This window comes from Mesoplodon bidens, assembly GCF_964165515.1.
Source record: "Mesoplodon bidens genome assembly, chromosome: 10".
Lineage (NCBI taxonomy): Eukaryota > Metazoa > Chordata > Mammalia > Artiodactyla > Ziphiidae > Mesoplodon > Mesoplodon bidens.
In genome coordinates, this window is record NC_138172.1 from 38,890,537 (window position 1) to 38,907,449 (window position 16,913).

General features: G+C 57.2%; 1 protein-coding gene across 2 annotated transcripts in view; it reads right to left on the reverse strand.

Annotated features, from left to right (window-relative positions):
* The window catches only part of RNF123 (ring finger protein 123), a 28,882-nt gene that overhangs the window by 4,313 nt on the left and 7,656 nt on the right, over positions 1-16,913 (reverse strand). Inside the window, exons 12-36 of one of the 2 annotated variants that reach the window (XM_081247255.1) lie at positions 16,797-16,901; positions 16,248-16,373; positions 16,004-16,096; positions 15,859-15,932; positions 14,940-15,057; positions 14,653-14,752; positions 14,380-14,441; positions 14,131-14,202; positions 13,809-13,929; positions 13,134-13,235; positions 11,697-11,803; positions 11,089-11,287; positions 10,584-10,729; positions 10,196-10,279; positions 9,299-9,406; positions 4,255-4,432; positions 3,258-3,332; positions 3,015-3,102; positions 2,839-2,926; positions 2,666-2,750; positions 1,163-1,302; positions 871-1,059; positions 704-779; positions 383-467; positions 69-281 (exon numbers count right to left, since the gene is read on the reverse strand). In XM_081247255.1, coding sequence (XP_081103381.1) covers positions 80-281; positions 383-467; positions 704-779; positions 871-1,059; positions 1,163-1,302; positions 2,666-2,750; positions 2,839-2,926; positions 3,015-3,102; positions 3,258-3,332; positions 4,255-4,432; positions 9,299-9,406; positions 10,196-10,279; positions 10,584-10,729; positions 11,089-11,287; positions 11,697-11,803; positions 13,134-13,235; positions 13,809-13,929; positions 14,131-14,202; positions 14,380-14,441; positions 14,653-14,752; positions 14,940-15,057; positions 15,859-15,932; positions 16,004-16,096; positions 16,248-16,373; positions 16,797-16,901 — 2,823 coding nt within the window. In that variant the 3' untranslated portion in view covers positions 69-79. Of the gene's footprint in view, positions 1-68; positions 282-382; positions 468-703; positions 780-870; positions 1,060-1,162; positions 1,303-2,665; positions 2,751-2,838; positions 2,927-3,014; positions 3,103-3,257; positions 3,333-4,254; positions 4,433-9,298; positions 9,407-10,195; positions 10,280-10,583; positions 10,730-11,088; positions 11,288-11,696; positions 11,804-13,133; positions 13,236-13,808; positions 13,930-14,130; positions 14,203-14,379; positions 14,442-14,652; positions 14,753-14,939; positions 15,058-15,858; positions 15,933-16,003; positions 16,097-16,247; positions 16,374-16,796; positions 16,902-16,913 lie in introns of those variants that run through there. The other variant, XM_081247254.1, reaches the window with a different exon arrangement.

The window sequence follows — 16,913 nt, forward strand, 5'->3', positions numbered from 1 at the left end:
GCAGTATGTGTGCTCAGCTCTTAACCCCAGCAGTGCGTCCCTGGATATCGCAGGATGGCACCCCGCCCTTAGCACAGTCTTAGTTCCCCTGCCCCTGCTTGAGGCACAGCCACAGCCAGTGGCTCTGCCCGTGGGCCAGGGCACCCTGCTCTGCTGAGCTCCTGGATTCTCCTACTTTGAGCTGCTGCTGCTGCTGCTGCTGCTGCTGCCGCTGCCGCCGCCGCCACCACCACCTACTCAGTTCACACCTCACTACCTTCCTTCCAGCTCCAGACCTGACGCTGAAGTCCATGTGAGAGATGAGCTTTGGAAGGCCCTGCCCAGCCCCCTCCCCATCAGACAAGCCCAGCCCGCACAGGTGACCCCAGCCCCTAACACTCACCCTGAGGCTGGGCCGTGCACCAGGAGTCGTACCAGGATGCCTGTCACTGCCACCAGAATAGGGTAGTGGTCCACACTTTCCAGGCCTAAAGGGAAGGAAGGGGATGAGCTACCCAAGTGCTCCCACTGCAGGGGCTCCATCCCTGCCCAGCTGACATCATTATCATTCACACTTCCCACCACCCTCCCCACAGAAGGCTGAGCTAGGCCGGGGGTGCCAAGCCAGGCTGTCCCGGTGCAGAATGTAGAATCAGGCAGCACTGCTCCTGGCAGAGGAACCAAGGCCTGTGGTGTGTTGGGTACAGGGCTTCTAGGTCCTCACCAGGCAGCCGCAGGGTGACCACGCGGTCAAACAGGTTCCTCTCAGCTGTCACCCGGTTCAGCACCTGGTTCAGCAGCTGTGAGGGCAGGAGCCCGTTGGTGGATGGGTGGGCTCACATCACTGGGGTGTCCCCAGGGTCCCAACCACCCTTGCCCAGATGGACACACCTGTGCGAGACGCCGCAGAAGCATCTCAGAGGTAGGCTGGGCCCAGTCGAGGAATATCTCAGGCACCAGCGTGATGGTCATCTCCAAGACGCGCAGCAGGCTGACCGAGAGGTCAAAGCAGGTGGCACATACCTTGAGCTGCCGGCTGTCCACAAAGTTCCGCTCCAGGCGTTCAGCAGCCTGCTGGATCTGAGCCACCAATGTGTGGACAGCAGTCAGTGGTCTGGCCACACCGCAGATCGTGCCTCATCCTCTGCAACCCCCTGGCCCACAAGGTCCCTCCGTGACCCACCTCCTGGATCATGCCGATAAACTCAGAGAAGGCCCAGTTGAGCTGGTTGAGGACGCTGTTGAGGAAGCTGGGTGCCACGTCAGGACCCTCCCGCAACAGGTCTGCCATGTGCTGCTGCAGCAGGGTGGAGGGGCAGGGCTCTGCGGGGACGTCGGGAGGGGCATCATCAGGACTCCAGTCAGCGGCCCCTGCCCGTCTGCCTCTGTCCTCACTCACAGGCCATTGGTGTAAGGGCAGAAAGACAGCTCCCTGGGAACACTCAGGTCTTGAAGGCAGGGGGACAGGGTGCAGTGCTGCCTGAGGGTCAGGGCTAAATCTGTCCCCTCCCTCTGCTGGGCCAACCACAGGCTGCAGTTGTTCCCAATGCCTCCCCCACCCCCAGTTCTAGAACCGCCCCCAAGCCCCAGCCTGATCCCCAGAAAGTTCTCAGTCACATGCCCTTCAGCAAGGGCTAGACCTAGAAAGGGCAACCTAGACCCCTCTTCACTCGTATCAAGGCCATTTCTCCCAAGAGCCTCCTCTGAGCCCTGCCATCCTCCACTGTCCTCTGCTGCCCTTGGCCTGGCCTTAGCATACGGCTGAGGTGGTGGGCGCCAAGTCTGGGCTGACAGGCAGCAGTAACCAGAGCCCTCAGCCACACCGGGCTAGGCATACCTCCCCCCTCTGCAAATCGATAGTTCCTACAGCAGCAGGATGCATATCTGGCCCCACTGCTGCTTTCCACTTGCAGCTCAGGTCCACCCTGGAGGCAGGACCAAGGCAACTGGCAAGGGCTTGCTGTGTGACTCTGCACAAGGAACTTGGCCTCTGGGGACCCCTTTAGGCCCAAACACTCCCACGAGGGCAGAAACATACCACGTGGGCTAAAGAGAGCCACTGTGTGGGGTCAGTACAGCATGTGGCAGGCAGATTCTGCAAGCAAGACAGCCCAAGACCCTGGGCTGGGCCCAGTGAAGGTCCTCAGGCTCACAGGGCTTTGCTGGACCATATGCCCAGGACAGAAAATGCAGACTTTGCTCCCAACCAAAGGCCACTTCCTCCAGGAGGCCCCATGGACACCCTTTGGGGCCCTGGCCAACCCCTAGTCTGTGCCCCTGCCTTGACTCAGGTATCCAGGGTCTGGCACCAGCTAGTGAAAGTAAAGGGGCAGAAGGACATGGTGCTGGGACAAGGCTGGAGGTCAGGGAGCTGGTTCAGAGGGCAAGGGATAGGGTCCTCACTTTGCATAAGCTGCCAGCAGCCTGGGAAGATGCTGCCCCTTTTCACTGTGACACATGCAGACCGTTCAGGACCAAAGGGCACACATGGGACTGGAAAGCAAGACTCAAGAGGACCAGAGCGTCCTTAGACTGGGAGGAAGCAGGGAAATGGAAACCCCAGGGGATACACAGGGGGTTTGGGGCCCAACGTGAGTCCAGGACTGAGGCTGGAAGAAGTGGGAAAGTCTGCGAGAACCCAAGAGCAGCGGGTGAGGGCCCCCGCCTGCCAAACCTGGATACTCACTCTGAAGGCTGGGCAAATTGGCATCCTCGGGTTTGGTTTTCAGCAGGTGTGGCAGCCGTGTATAGCGGTACCCGAACCCACAGCCCTGGGGGTGGAGTTGGCGGGGGGTCAGTGGGGCAGGGCAACCCCTCCCTCCAGCCAGCCATAGCCACCTCCTCTCCAGCCAGGCTTACCCTCCAGAGCCGCACCAGGATCCAGTTGGTCTGGGCCCAGGGCCGCTGCTCATAGGGAGCCAGGAGACTCCTCACCATGGCGATACGCCTGTGAGGGCAACGGGTGGTGGGCACGGGGTGAGGCTAATGCTGTGCAGGGCAGAGTGCGTGCCCCCCGTCCCCGGGGCCCCACTCACTGCTCCTCAGGGATCCGCTCCACGGCCCGCAGGGAGTTTGGGTAGCACACGTAGCTGGCCAGGGCCTGCATCAGCGAGTCACGGATATCTGCTGGGACAGGCCATGCCTCAGCAGGTGCCTGGCATGAGCCCTGGTGCCCATGCCTCATACCCACCTGGCCGGCATTGTGCGCAGAAAATAGCCAGCCAGAGGTGCCATCCCGTCTGTCCCCATCTCCCCCAGCCCTCTGTCAGGGACCTCACCAGTGCCCACGATGCGTGTGTCGGCAAAGTGTTTGGCAAGGATGGCAGCCAGACGGGTCAGGGTCTCTTCATAGCCTGCAGGGTTGGGTAGTAGGATGAGCTGATCAGGAGTGTGGACTCCAGAGGCAGGCACACCCCTTGGTGGGTGGGCTTGGGTAGCGGGCTCCAGAGCTAGCTCCAAGGGCTAGTCTGGGCCCAAGCTGACATCTGGGGACTTTAGGCAGGGCATTCACTAACAGTTGGCGAGAGGCAAAGGCACAGACTCATTGTGGGCGTTGGGTGGGTCCCAGCAGGAGGATAGGTCCTGACAAAGAGTCCTGCCTGGGCTCAAACCCATCTCAGCACACACACTGGAGGGCTCAGCAATCAGCCCCCTGGGCACCCACAGCTCCACCTCTGAGGACAAAGCCTGCACTGAGGCCTAGGGCAGGGCAAGGGGACAGGCCAGGAGCCTAAAAGCCCACAGCCTAGTCCAGACATAAACTGCCAAGCCCAGCCTGGAATCAGTGGTCTGCAAGAAGCCCAGACTCCTATGTGGCCACCAGCAGGGCCCCCCTACTCCTTGCTGTGATCTGCAAAGACAAGCCACTCTGCCCCTGCATGGGATGGCACACCCCATGGCCAGCGCCAGGGCAGCAGGGTAAGAGGCCAGCCGGCTCCTGGGCCACAGAAGAACCAAGAAGGAAGTGAAAGCCAGGGCGGGGTGGGGGGGGGCGGGGTGGGTGGGATGGGGGTGATCCCCACACCCTGTACTCCATTTCGTCTGTTTCCCTCCTAACACCTGGGAGGAGCTGTTGGTCCTATGGCTGCTGGTACTAGGACAGGGCTCTCCACCATGTGGGACTTTTGCAAATGCTTGTGTGATGCTGGGCAGAGCCTCACCTCCTCCCCACGTGGGATGTGTGCTGCTGGGCCACGAGGGCTCAGAACAGGGCTCCTAGGGCTCAGTCCAGAGGCCCCCTTTTCTGTCCCCTCCCAGCCTGAATGGCCCCATCACCTGGGAGCTCCTCCATGCTGTGCACAGGGCCAAAGTAATTCTTGAGAGCACTGTAGCTGTTGATGGCCACACTCAGGTAGAATTCGGGCATGAAGGCAAAGAGAGGACCTGTGCGGTCGCCATGCTCGATGGTCCGCAGGCAGACACGCAGCAGCCAGTAGATGTCCTGCATCTTCTCCTGTGGGAGGCACACAGGGTGTTGCTGGGCTGTTCACGGGAGGGGTCGCAGGGGTGTGGCCCGGTCTGGAGATTAGGAAAGGCCTCCCAGGAACGTGACATGAGAACTGGATTCCAGGAAGTGGGAGCAGTGGCTCAGGTAGGAGCAATCAAGCACTGTACTGGGCAGGCAAGACAGGCCACCAGCCTGGATAGGGCAGCACTACAACCCCGACCAGAATCCTGGGCTGCAATTTTTTAAGGTACAGAAGGTGTTAAGCGAGAGGGTGCAATGTGACCAGAAGCCTGTGTTGGAACACTGCCCAGAGCAGAAGGGGCTGCAGGGACAAGTGGGGACAAGGCAGTGAGGAAGCTACAGCCTTGGCTAGGCCCAAGACAGCAAAGGGACTGGATGGCCAGGCATGCGGATGCACCGATTGGCTGTGAGGGCAAGGGAATGGTCGCAACAAGAACAGGGCCCACATTTCTGTGCATGGTGGGAGCCTCCATGGAGGCTGGAAGTCCTGGGGGAGAAGCAGGCCTGGTGAAGGGCAGAGGGGATGTGGCTTAGGACATGTGGAGCATGAGGTGCCCAGCGATGCCCCCAAAGAGGTGGTGTTAAGGAGGCAGGTAGAAAATGGATCTGGAGCTCAGAGGAGAAGGTGGTGTGAAAGTCAAAGGCAGCGTGACTGCTGGTGGAACAGAGGCCACGGAAAGCAGACAAAACCTGCCAAGGGCCCAGTTCCCCACAGTATGGTTTCCAGATAGTCTATCCCACAAAAGGGGCCAGGAGGGGTCACCAACCAGAGTGAGGCCCTAGGCCCCAGTCCAGACCCATAGCACCACATCTCCTGGAGTGGAGCCGGAGCAGTTGCACTTTCCACCAGCTCTCTGATGTGCTCTCAAACCTGAGAGCCCGAGAAGATGTAAGCAAGAAGTCAGAGGGTGGGCCTGGGCCTGGGAGTACACACGGACAGGGAGGCCTACAGGAGCTGGCGTCACTGAAGGCCAGAGAAGACCGAGTCTGAGGAGAGGATGGCAATGGCACTGATGCGGCCAAGGGGGCCACTGTAATGGGAGAGGAGATGTGTTCACAAAGGGAGACGGGGGAGCTCAATAGACACCTTGCAAGACTATTTCAGAAAAGTGGAGGAGCCTGATATGGGCAAAGAGTGAAGGGAAGATGAGGAAGCCAAGACACAGAGAAGGAAGGAGAAAGCGGCAGTGTAAGCAGATGTACAGTAAGGGAAAGGCATCACAGGCTTTTTCCTTTACTAATGGGAGAAGCTGAATGAGCAGGAGGCAAGAGGGTAAGCATTGCAAATGTAGAAGAAAAAGAAGGCAGTTCAACATAATAAAGGCTGTATTATGAAAAGTCCATAGCTCACATCATACTCAATGGTGAAAGAACGACAGGCTTTCCCCTAAGATCAAGAACAAGACAAGGTGTCTGCTTTTGCCACTTCTGTTCAACATAGTATTGGGAGTTCTAGCCAGAATTAGGCCAGAAAAAGAAGTAAAAGCCATCTACGTTAGAAAGGAGGGAGTATGGGACTTCCCTGGTGGTCCGCTGGTTAAGACTCCACGCTCCCAATACAGGGGGCCTGGGTTCGATCCCTGGTCAAGGAACTAGATCCCACATGCATGCCACAACTAAGAGTCTGCATGCTCCAACTAAAGATCCTGCATGCCGCAATGAAGATCTTGCATGCGGCAACTAAGACCCGGCAGAGCCAAATAAATAAATAAATAAATAAATAAATTTTTAAAAAAGAAAGGAGAGAGTAAAATTATCTGTTTGCAGATGACATGATCTTATATGTAGAAAACCCTAAAGATTCCACCAAAAAACTATTAGAATTAATAAACGAGTTCAGGAAATTTGCAGGATACAAAATCGACACACAAAAATCAATTGTGTTTCTATACACAAGCAAGGAACAATCCAAAAAGGAAATCGAGAAAACAATTCTATTTACATTAGAATCAAAATTAATTAAACAGGTGTAAATTTAACCAAGGAAGTGAAACACTTTAAACACTGAAAACTACGAAATGTCGCTCAAAGAAATTTTAAAAGGTACAAACAAATGGAAAGACATCCCATGTTCATGGACTGGAAGACTTAATATCGTCAGATGTCAATACCATCCAAAGCAATCTATAGTTTTAATGCAATTCCTATAAAAGTCCCAATGGATTTTTTTTTTGCAGAAATAGAAAAAACTATTCTAAAATTCCTATCGAATCTCAAGGGACCCCAAATAGCCAAAACAATCTTGAAATAGAACAAAGCTGCAGATCTCACACTTCCTGATTGCAAAACTTATTGCAAAGCTACAATAATCAAAACAGTATGGTAGGGCTTCCCTGGTGGTACAGTGGTTGAGAGTCCGCCTGCCAATGCAGGGGACATGGGTTCGAGTCCTGGTCCAGGAACATCCCACATGCCGCCCACATGCAGCAACCAAGACCCAACGCAGTCAAAAATAATAAAATAAAATAAAATAAAAACAACAGTATGGTACTGGCATAAACATAGACATACAGACCAATGGAATAGAGAGCCCCCCACCCCCAAACCCTCACATATATGGTCAAATGATTTTTGACAAGGGTGCCAAAACCATTCAATGGGGAAAGGACAGTCTTTTCAATAAATGGTGCTGGGAACACTGGATATCCACATACAAAAGAATGAAGTTGGACCATTATCTCACATCATATATAAAAATTAACTTAAAATGGGTCACAGACCTAAACTTAAGAGCTAAAAACTCTTAGAAGAAAACATAGTGGAAAACCTTCACAACCTTGGATTTGATAATGATTTCTTGGATATCACAACAAAAGCATAGGCAAGAAAAGAAAAAAATTGATAAATTAGACTTCATCAAAATTAAAAAATGTGCAGCAAAGGACACAATCAAAAGACCAAATGGGAGAAAATATTTATAAATCATAATCTGCTAAAGGGTTGATACCCAGAATGTATAAAGAACTCCTACAAATCAAAAACAGAAAAACAATCTGATTTAAAAATGGGCAAAAGGACTGAATAGACATTTCACCAAAGAAGGATATACAAATGGACAATAATTACATGAAAAGATGCTCAACATCACTAATCACTAGGGAAATGCAAATCAAAACCACGATGAGATACCACTTTACACAGATTAGGATTACTATTAATAAAAAAAAATTATGAGAAACAAGTGTGGGCAAGGATAGGCAGAAATCAGAACACTGTGCCCTGCTAGTGGGAATGGTGCAACCACTATGAAAAACAATATGGCAGTTTCTCAAAAAAATTAAAAATAGAATTACTATATGATCCAGCAATTTTGCTTCTGGGTATATACCCAAAAGAATTAAAAAACAGGATCTTGAAAAGGCATTTGCACACCCATGTTCGTAGCTGCATTATTCACAATAGCCAAAAGGTGGAAGCAACTCAAATGTCCATAGATAGATTAACGGATAAATAAAATGTGGTATATACACACAATGGAATATTATTCAGCCTTAAAAAGGAAAGAAATCCTGACACATGCTACAACATAGATGAACCATGAGACCATTATGCTAGGTGAAATAAGCCAGTGACAAAAATTCCACTTATATGAGGTACTAGAGTAGTCAAATTCACAGAGACAGAAAGTAGAACAGTGGTTGTCAGGGACTGAGGTGAAGGGGGGAATGGAAATTAGTGGATATAAGTTTCAGTTTGGGGAGATGAAAAGAGTTCTGGAGACTGGTTGCACAGCAGTAAATATACTTAACACTGCTGAACTATACATTTAAAATGATTAAGATGATAAGTTACATATTGTATTTTACCGCAACTTTTTAAAATGGTTAAGATGGTAAACTTTATGTTGTGTATATTTTATCACAATTTAAAAAGGTACAAAGATGGGAGGGTGAGGTTCCTAAGAAGACAGTGTGGGAGGGGGTGGCAAGATCGCCTAGGGAGGTGGACAGGCATGAAATCCTGGTGGTGGGATGACAGTGACCATCTTTGTGGGGCTGGAGCAAGGTGGTCTGTGGCAAGAGAGAACAGAGGGGTAAAAGGCAGAGGTGGTTTGGGTTGGGGAGGAGTCACCAGAAGAAAGAGCAGTAGAGACAGGGATACCAAGGGCCTTGATCACCCTGTTATGGGGGAGGGGCACGCCCAAGAAGGTGAACAGATGCCCTACATGGGCACCTGGGGAGCATCCCAAGGCACTCACTTGTGAAGGGGGAGATGCCAGGGCAGGTGGGGAGATAAAACAAGTGCGGCGGGTCCGGGGCCTGGGGTGGCGGGGGTCAAAATATGGTCTCTGAGGGAGTGCACCGTCTGTCCGTCTACCCTGGGAGGACAGGGACTCAGCTTTCTGGTTCACTACTGAGTGTCCGCAGTGTCAGGATGGCACCTGGCATCCTCCAGGCTCTGGGCATGTTAATAAATGAACGAGTGAGTGAATGAGTGAGAAGGGAACAAGCCAGTGGCCTCGAGTGGGAGGGGAGTCAGAGAGAAGCAGATGCAGATGCAGGGTGAGGCTTGGGAGAGGTCACAGAGCCCCTGACGTGCTGAGAGAGGAGAAGGGGCAGCGGAGAGTGGGAGGCAGGTAGAGACAGGCTGTTCCTTGAATGGAGGGTTATGAGCTGCGTGGGGAAGTGGGGTCTACAAATGGCATCTACTTAAGTTCATGGGGCATGAAAAGTTCAGGGGATGTGGCACTAGGTGGGAGGAGGGAGGATGAGGAGCGGGGAGGGGGCACGTGTGTGCCAGAGGCCCAGGAGGGCAGGGAGCACTGAGGGGCTGGCACAACCCTGCCCAATCAGTGACTAGTCCGGGGGCTTGGGGAGGGCAGCAGCTGCTGGCCTAGGCCACACCGCTCACCTGGGAGTAGACGGTGGCATGGACCCAGGCAAGACGGCGACTTAGGTGATCCAGCTTTTCTGAGAAAACCTTCTGGCTCTTCGTCAACTCTGCAAGGATGTCCTTCCTCTGCCAGCCAAGGAGAAGGGAGGAGAGGACAATCAGGACATGGCCCCGTGCCCAGACCCACGCAGCCTAGCAGGGGCCCCACTGGTGTCCAGGGCAGGCAAAGGGTTGGGCGGACCCAGCTCCACTCTTCAAAACCCTCCTCAGCCTCTGACCTGCTGGTGAGCCTGAGCAAGACAGGGCCACAGCTGCCCCTCAGAATGTGGAAGTGAGACGCAGCTGAGGGCATGTGAGATGAGCCCCTGGCTGGGACACCCCAGGGACTCCATGCTAGAACTGCAGCTCCGGCAGCTGCTTTTGCCCTGGACAAGCGCAGGGTTCTGTGGACAGGTGGGAGCCAGGGGCTGCCAGGGAAGCCCAGACTGGGCATTCTTGGCTCTGTTCCCCAGGCCAGAGAGCTACGGCAGAGGGGCTCCAGGGGAAGGAAGGAGGGAGGGAGGCCCTGCTTCCTGCTGACTCTGCAAGTGGCCGAGGAAGTACTCAGGGTCGAATCCATAATTGATGAGGAGAGTGGGTGTGCGTCAGCACTTAGTGGCCAGGGTGGGGGCACCCGGGCACAGGCCATGGCTGGCTGACAGGGCTCAGGCCGTGCCTAGCCCTGGTGCCAGCCCCACTCTCACTGACGTGGTCTGCCCGGGGTTGGGGTGGGGATGAGGAGAACCGCTGGGCAACCCCAGAGGCAGGGGCAGGACAGCAGCTTTCCCTCATGGGCTTCCCTGGGGACCCCCAGCGAGCAAGCTGCCCTCTTTAATGCCCCGCCCTCCCAAAGACCCACCTGCCCATCCACCTTACCCGCTTGGGGCACCGGCGGAGCTTGTCCTCTGTGTCCCTCAGAGCCATCGCGTACTCATTGACATCATCAGACACTCCCACCATCTAGAGTACCAGACACCACATCCAGGGTGACCCTTGGGCACCTCGCACAGGTTTCTCCACACCCAGTCTGGACCCCAGCCCTGCCAAACCCTTAACCTTAGGCCCAGGACAGCCCCCTCCCACAGAAGTCAACCAGGTCAGACCCAAACGGCGCTGGCAGAAACTAGTCTTGCTGTGGCATATGCTAACGCGCACAGTCACGCCCAGGCGCCGCTGGAGGCACGTGGGCACATGTGGGCGCACACACACATGCATCCAAACACACAGAACCACATAACATGCGCATGGACCAGTGGCGTGAGACCTTGCCCAGCTGCTGGTGAACGCTGAGATTATACATCATGATGGCACCGTCCAGGACTTCCAGCAGGGAGTTCTCGGTGAGGGGCTGCTCAGGCTCCTCGGGGGGCCGCCCCACCAGCAGGCCCTCATTCCACTGGCTACCCTCGACTAGGGAATAGGGAAGGACAGGGTCAGGGTCAGGGTCGGAGCCATTCCAGTTCTCTTCTAAGCCTATGGAGCCAGGATGGGCCTTATAGGAGGAGAAGGAGGCCCTCTCCCCCTGCCTGGGCCCAAGGAGGCACCTGCAGTGAGAACGTGTGGGCGGGGGCAGGGAAGGTCCTGCATTCCAGGATCTATTTCTGTAGCATCCATTTCCTGCCCTCAGAGTGCACTTCCCACACCCCTGAGATACTGCTAGGCCACAGGACCAGGAGGGAACGGGGTATATTTGGCTTTGCCCCGGGGGAATGCTGTACAGGAGAGAAGGCTCCTTCAGCGCGCCCCGCCCGGTCCTGCCTGGCACCTACTGTCCTCACGGGTCCTCTGTTCCGCGCTCAGCGTGCGGACCTTCACTTTCTCTGAGGTGCTCAGAGGCCGCCGTGGGGTCATCAGGCTCACAGCTGCTGTGCTGAGGAAGCGGTTGGCTCGGCCCAGGGTTGGAGAACTGAGCCAGCTGGGCCGAGGCAGGGGCAGCGCGCCCCCCACGGCCAGGGCCTGCATGGGGCGCTGTGGTGGAGAGAGGAGGCCAGACGCCACTCAGCAATCTCAGGACCCGGGCCCACTTATGGCTCCCTTGATTTGTGAGGCTGGGGAATGGGACAGCGAGAGGGCTCCGGCTGGCTGGGCAGGAGGCCCCGCAGGGGCCCAGATACCACTGCGCCTGTGCCTCACCCTCCACCTGCTCCAACCCAGCCTTCACTCTGCATCCCAAGGCCCTGTGTCTCGTAGGGACTCAGCAGCAGGAGGCATGCCCCACCACACCTGTCAGTTCATGCCTCCACCTACAGCAAGGGAAACTGCCTGGGGACAAGCTCCTTGCCTGCATGGAGGGGGAGATGGCCCCGTGTGACACCCCTGCCCTTATGATAGAGGAACAGCCCAACACAAAGCCCCCTGCCTGCCCCTACCGCGGCACCTGGGCCGCAGCCGGGGCTGGCTCCTCATCCTCATCCAGGTCATCCATGGTGGCCGCCTGGAGCTCCAGTGGGTCGATCAGGATGTTGGCCTTGGAGGCAAGGTCATCTAGGAGGAATGACAAGAGGGCTCTCAGGCCAGTGGAGGGCAGAGGGGTCATAGGTGGAACCACTCAGGACAGTGAGAGGGCACCAGCTGGCTGGGCAGGAGGCCCTGCAGGGCCCCATTCACCACTGCACCTGCGCCTCACCCTCCACCTGCTCCAACCCAGCCTTCACTCTGCATCCCAAGGCCCTGTGTCTTGTAGGGCGAGTCGTGCTGAGTGAGGCAGAAGGCTCTCCCCACCACGACCCCATCACTCCCTGTCTTTATCTGCATGACCTCACTCTCTCCAGGGCCCTACTTCTCTGACTGCTCCGTTGCCTTCTTCCTTGTCCTGCCCCACAAACAAAGGGAGATCCAGAGCTGCCCAGGGTCTCCTTGCCTCACTCTGCACACTCCCCAGGGGGTCCGGTCCTCACCGCAGGCTTGTCCCCACCTCTACGCTGACAGCTGGACACACCACTGCTGCCTCCTGCCCAGGCCTTCGTCCTGGCTGCATCACTGGGCACCTCAAACATACTAAACTGTCCTCTCCAGCAGCTCCTCTTCCTGATGGTGCCTCATCTCCACAGCCTCTGGCAAGAAGCCTGGGGTCGTCCTTGTTCCCTCCCCTTTACCCTCCCCGCCTCCTCTGTTGCCTGGACAACTGGCTTCCTTGTCTCCTTTCTTGGCCCTTGCACTCCACCCTCCACACCGTAGCAGCTAGAGGGAGCTTCTTACAACGCAGACCCCCCCCAACCTCGCACCCTTGCTTCAGGACCTTCCAAAGCTACCACTGTCCCTGGAAGGAGCCTACAGCCACTTTGTGGCCCACAAAGCCCTCAGACTCCGCCCTTCAGACTCCCTGGCCTCATTTCCCATCACTCCCTGCCTCTCATTTTCCTCTCTAGCATGCCAGCTGCTTTCCGTCTCCAGGCCATGCTGGGCCATTGCTGGCACCCCTGCCACCGCTCACACTGTGCTCTCAGCCCTTTGCACTGGAGACATTTGTGCTCATCCTTGAAAGTAGTTCAGGCAACAAATGCAAGCCACCCCACCCGCCCCCGCGCCCCCCAACTCCCTCACCAAGATCCCATGGTTCCCTCCTCCAACAGCACACTGCCCCCTATTCCATCACAGGGCTCCCAGACCTCCTCTGCGGTGGATATGCAAGGGAAGGAAGGAATAGTTGGACGCAAGACCAGGGGCAGAGGAGGCCCATCAGCATCTCCCTGCAGAGCAGGTGGAGAGACTCGGGCGCCCTCTGGTGGGCACAGCGCAGCTCAGCACCCAAGGCCGAGCTGGCTCAGGAACCACCCCCCACCCGGCCCTGCTAACTGCCCGGCCCTGCGCGCACCTTTGAGGGTCTTCCGAAGGTGCGAGAGGAGGCCTCCAAGGCGCTGCAGGTCGAAGTAATCCACCTTGCCGTTATAGAAGACCTGGGGCGGGATGTAGGCCTCTGCGAGGAGTTGGGAGGCCAGGCCAGCAGTCAGAGCCCAGCAGGACCCCTGGCCTAGGCCACCTACATGACCAGGCTTCCCCTACCACCCCGCCCTCTACCATTTCAGGTCAGTTCCAGCAACGGCACAACTTGGGATGAAGGGGGCATTCTTGGCTGCTGGTCACCCAGGTGGGAATCAGAGAGGGCCCTGACCCAGCCCTATGGGAGATCCCCCAATGCAGGCTGCTTCCACTGACCCCTGGGGACTCCGTCCCACACAAACACAGGGCCCCCAGCACCTCAGAGCCCACCTAAGGCATCCCCGAGAAAGGACTGCACAGAGGGCTAGCGGGCAAGGACTGAGGAACAGGGCCCATAGAGGACAGGAACCCGGGGAACCATCAGAGCAAACACGGGCTCACCGTCCAAGTGCAAGGCCTCCGTGCCCAGTGGGTAGGACTCAATTAGGCAGGAGGTCTGGGACAGCTCCCCCCAGCCCTGCCCTCAGCCATCACTCCACACCAACATTAGGGGTTGCCCTGGGCCTGGCTCTGCCCAGCGTCTACAACTCGAGGCCCTGGCCACACTCACCCTCACTGAAGGTAGCGCATGGGTTTGAAGCCTTGTATTCGTCCCAGTAGTAACGCAGGGCCGAGATCAAGCGGTGTAAGAAGCAGACCATGTACTCGGGGGGGCAGAGCATGGGCATGTTCTGCAGGCACAGGTGTAAGACATGCATTTGTGCAGCCCGGAGGCCAGCCCACTCCTCATCCAAGGCCCTGCCCCAGGACCCTGGGCTGAGCAGAGAGGGTAGGGCAGCAGGCGGGGAGGAAATGCAGAAGTGTCCGAATTTCAGGTGCAAATGCTGCGACAAAGCCAGGGGGCCATGGTGGGCTGGCCTGGGGATACCTACCCCCCGGCTGCTGGCATTCTCCTGCAGAAACTTTCGGAACTTGGTCAGGAAGATGTACCTAGAAGCTTCGCCCTTCAGGGGAACGAAAGCCGAGGCTGTGATGAGCTGAGGATCCTGGCCCCGGACCGGACTCAACTTAGCCTGCACCCTGCCACAAGAGCCTGAGCCAGCCCTGCCCTCTGGGTCTCCAGGCCCGGTCTGACACCCCTCCTGGCCAGGGACCCACACAGGGGTCTGGGAGTCACTTACCCCGTTGTCATCTTGATTGTTCAACAGCAGCTTCAGGATCTGGACCTGTAGTTCTTCCACCACTGGGGGTGGGGTGGGGAACAGGACAGCCTTCCTCAGGCAGGGCCTTGGCCTCAGGCTCCCGGGGACGGGCAGGGGGAGCAGGTTTGGACTGAGGCTCCACCACCAGGGATCCCCAAGTCCAACCTAAGCATGGTCACTACCAAGTGCCCCCAAGTACACAGGCACAGGAATCCTCCACCCCCTACCCAGTGCCTGAGGAACGGGGCTGACCTTCGATGCGCTTCTTGAGCCTTTGGCAGCCCCGTTCATAGGCACGCCGCCGGAGCCGCTCCTCGGAGGTTTCGTCCTTCACCTCCTTACTCTCTTTGCCCTGGGCAGGGGCGGGGCAGGGGAGGGGGGTGAAAGATGGCAAGACTCACCCTGGTCTACTTCAGACAAAAGACCCCTACTCCCACCCCCAGCCCAGGAAGGGGCCTCGCGTGCCAAGTACAGGTGGCTCGGACACCCCGGGTCAGCCCTCACTGTGACCACCGCCCACCCAAGTCAGGGCTGCCCACCTCCCTGCTGGAGCGGTGGGGCCACCAGGTGGTGGGGATGAGCTCCTGTAGGCCAGCCTCCTCCACACGCAGGGGGCTCTTGATGTAAAAGAAGACAACGGACCGGAGCACGTCGAAGCTGGTGGTCGTTAAGGCAGAGCTCCGCTCACCACAGGGTGCCCCGTACACCCTTATGAGCCCTCCCGAAACTTGCCCACCTCCAGATATGCCCACCACAGCTCTCCCAGTCCTCAGGGTGCCATCGCCGCTGTGTGCCCGTCACCACTGACCGTGAGCCCAGAGAAACAGCTTGTGGCTGTCAAACCCACCAAGCCCAATTCCAAGCAAGGGCACGATGAAGACTTGTCACAGGAACAGATGACGGTGGGACAGCTGGAGAGAGGGCCTGGCAGCCTCTCTATTTGTTTCTGCCTCCTAGAGGCTGAGGACCCCACAGAGAGAAGACAGCTACTAGCGCAGGCTTCCCAGCCAGGGGCCCGAAGCTATGCTCCCTCTCCTATACCTGCAGGTCTCAACATTATAGGGAAACAGGAGGAGCTGACTCCTTCGAGAAGATCTCGTAGGAACCCCCGCCACGGAGCACAGATAGAAGTGCAGTGCTTTGGCTGAAGAGGGCAGGCGCTGATGGCTCCCCCCCGCCCCCCGCCCTCCACCTCTGGGTGGCCCAAGAGCCTGCAGGCATCTGGAAATCCCTGCTCAGGCCAGCCAGCCAGCCTGGATCCTTTGCCCTACCCTCCCTGCTCTGTAGAGAAAGCGCTGGGAAGGCTGGGTCCTGGAACAAGGACTCACACATTGGGTGGCTCTGGTCTTCCTGAGCCTCTGTGGGGAACCCTGGGCAGAGGCACACCACCCTCCCTGGCTTCTGCTGACCCCAGAGGGCACCACATGTCTGGCCTGCCTAGTAGCAAGGAGAGGATACAGGACGTGGCTAAGCAGAAACTTGCGGGACGTCTCATGACTGAGGATGGCAATGGTGAGCCGCAGGTAGCGGATCTGTGGGGAGAGGGTGCTCAGAGTGGGCAGGTGAGGCCCAGGGGGCTCAGGGCCAGGGCAGGAGCTCCTACCTGCAGGCCCAGGTCAGGGACGATGGGCGAGAACCGGTACAGCCGCAACAGGGACATCATCAACTGCTTGAGGCAATCTTGCACCTCATAGTCCTGGAAGAGGGAGGTGAGGTTGCACAGCTACCCGCTGAGGGCAGGGCCCGGGACAGCCATCTGTGCGGCCTTCTCCAACACCCTCCCTGTACGTCCCCTGACTCAGTGGAGCCTGACATCCTGGCCTGAGGCCTGAGATCCAGCGCCTCACCTCCATGAAGAGCCACAGGAGATCCAGGACCTGGTGCACCACAGACTGCGCCTGTGCGGGGGTGCCCGCCTCCACGACGCCCAGCAGGAAGCTCATGAGCACGGCCTCCACCAGGTACACCTTGCGCTGCACCAAGGGCGGGTGCCAGTGAGGTGGCAGCCTCCTGCCCCACTCAGGGCCCCCCTGCCCTGGCACGTGGCCAAGGCCACAGATGGACTCTAGGTCCCCGTCAAGCAACCCCAAGTCATGGATGAGCCCTTCTGGGGTCTGATGGAGACAAAGGAAATGCTGCTACCCAACAACCTCTGCACATGCCATTCCCTTGGCCTGTGATGTCACCACCCCTCGATCTTCTTTCTAGGAAGCCCCCTGATACCCTCGGCTGGAAGTGTCTCCTCCTCACCCAGTGACATCCTTGGGGTCTAAGGGCTCTGGTCGCAGGGGCCCCTGACTGGTGATGCTGCTGGACCTCATGCACCTCAGCATCCCAGCCCTCAGCAGGGGTGTTTCTACCATGGCCCGCCTCTCCCCTCCCTAATGTCCCCTCACCAGGAGCGGTGCGAAGCGATGGAAGATGTGAGCCAGTGTGAGGAGGACGGTGGGCTGGCCCTGCAACTGCCACTCAGAGCTTTCCTTCTCCACCAGCCGCCCTTGCTGTGTGGGCGG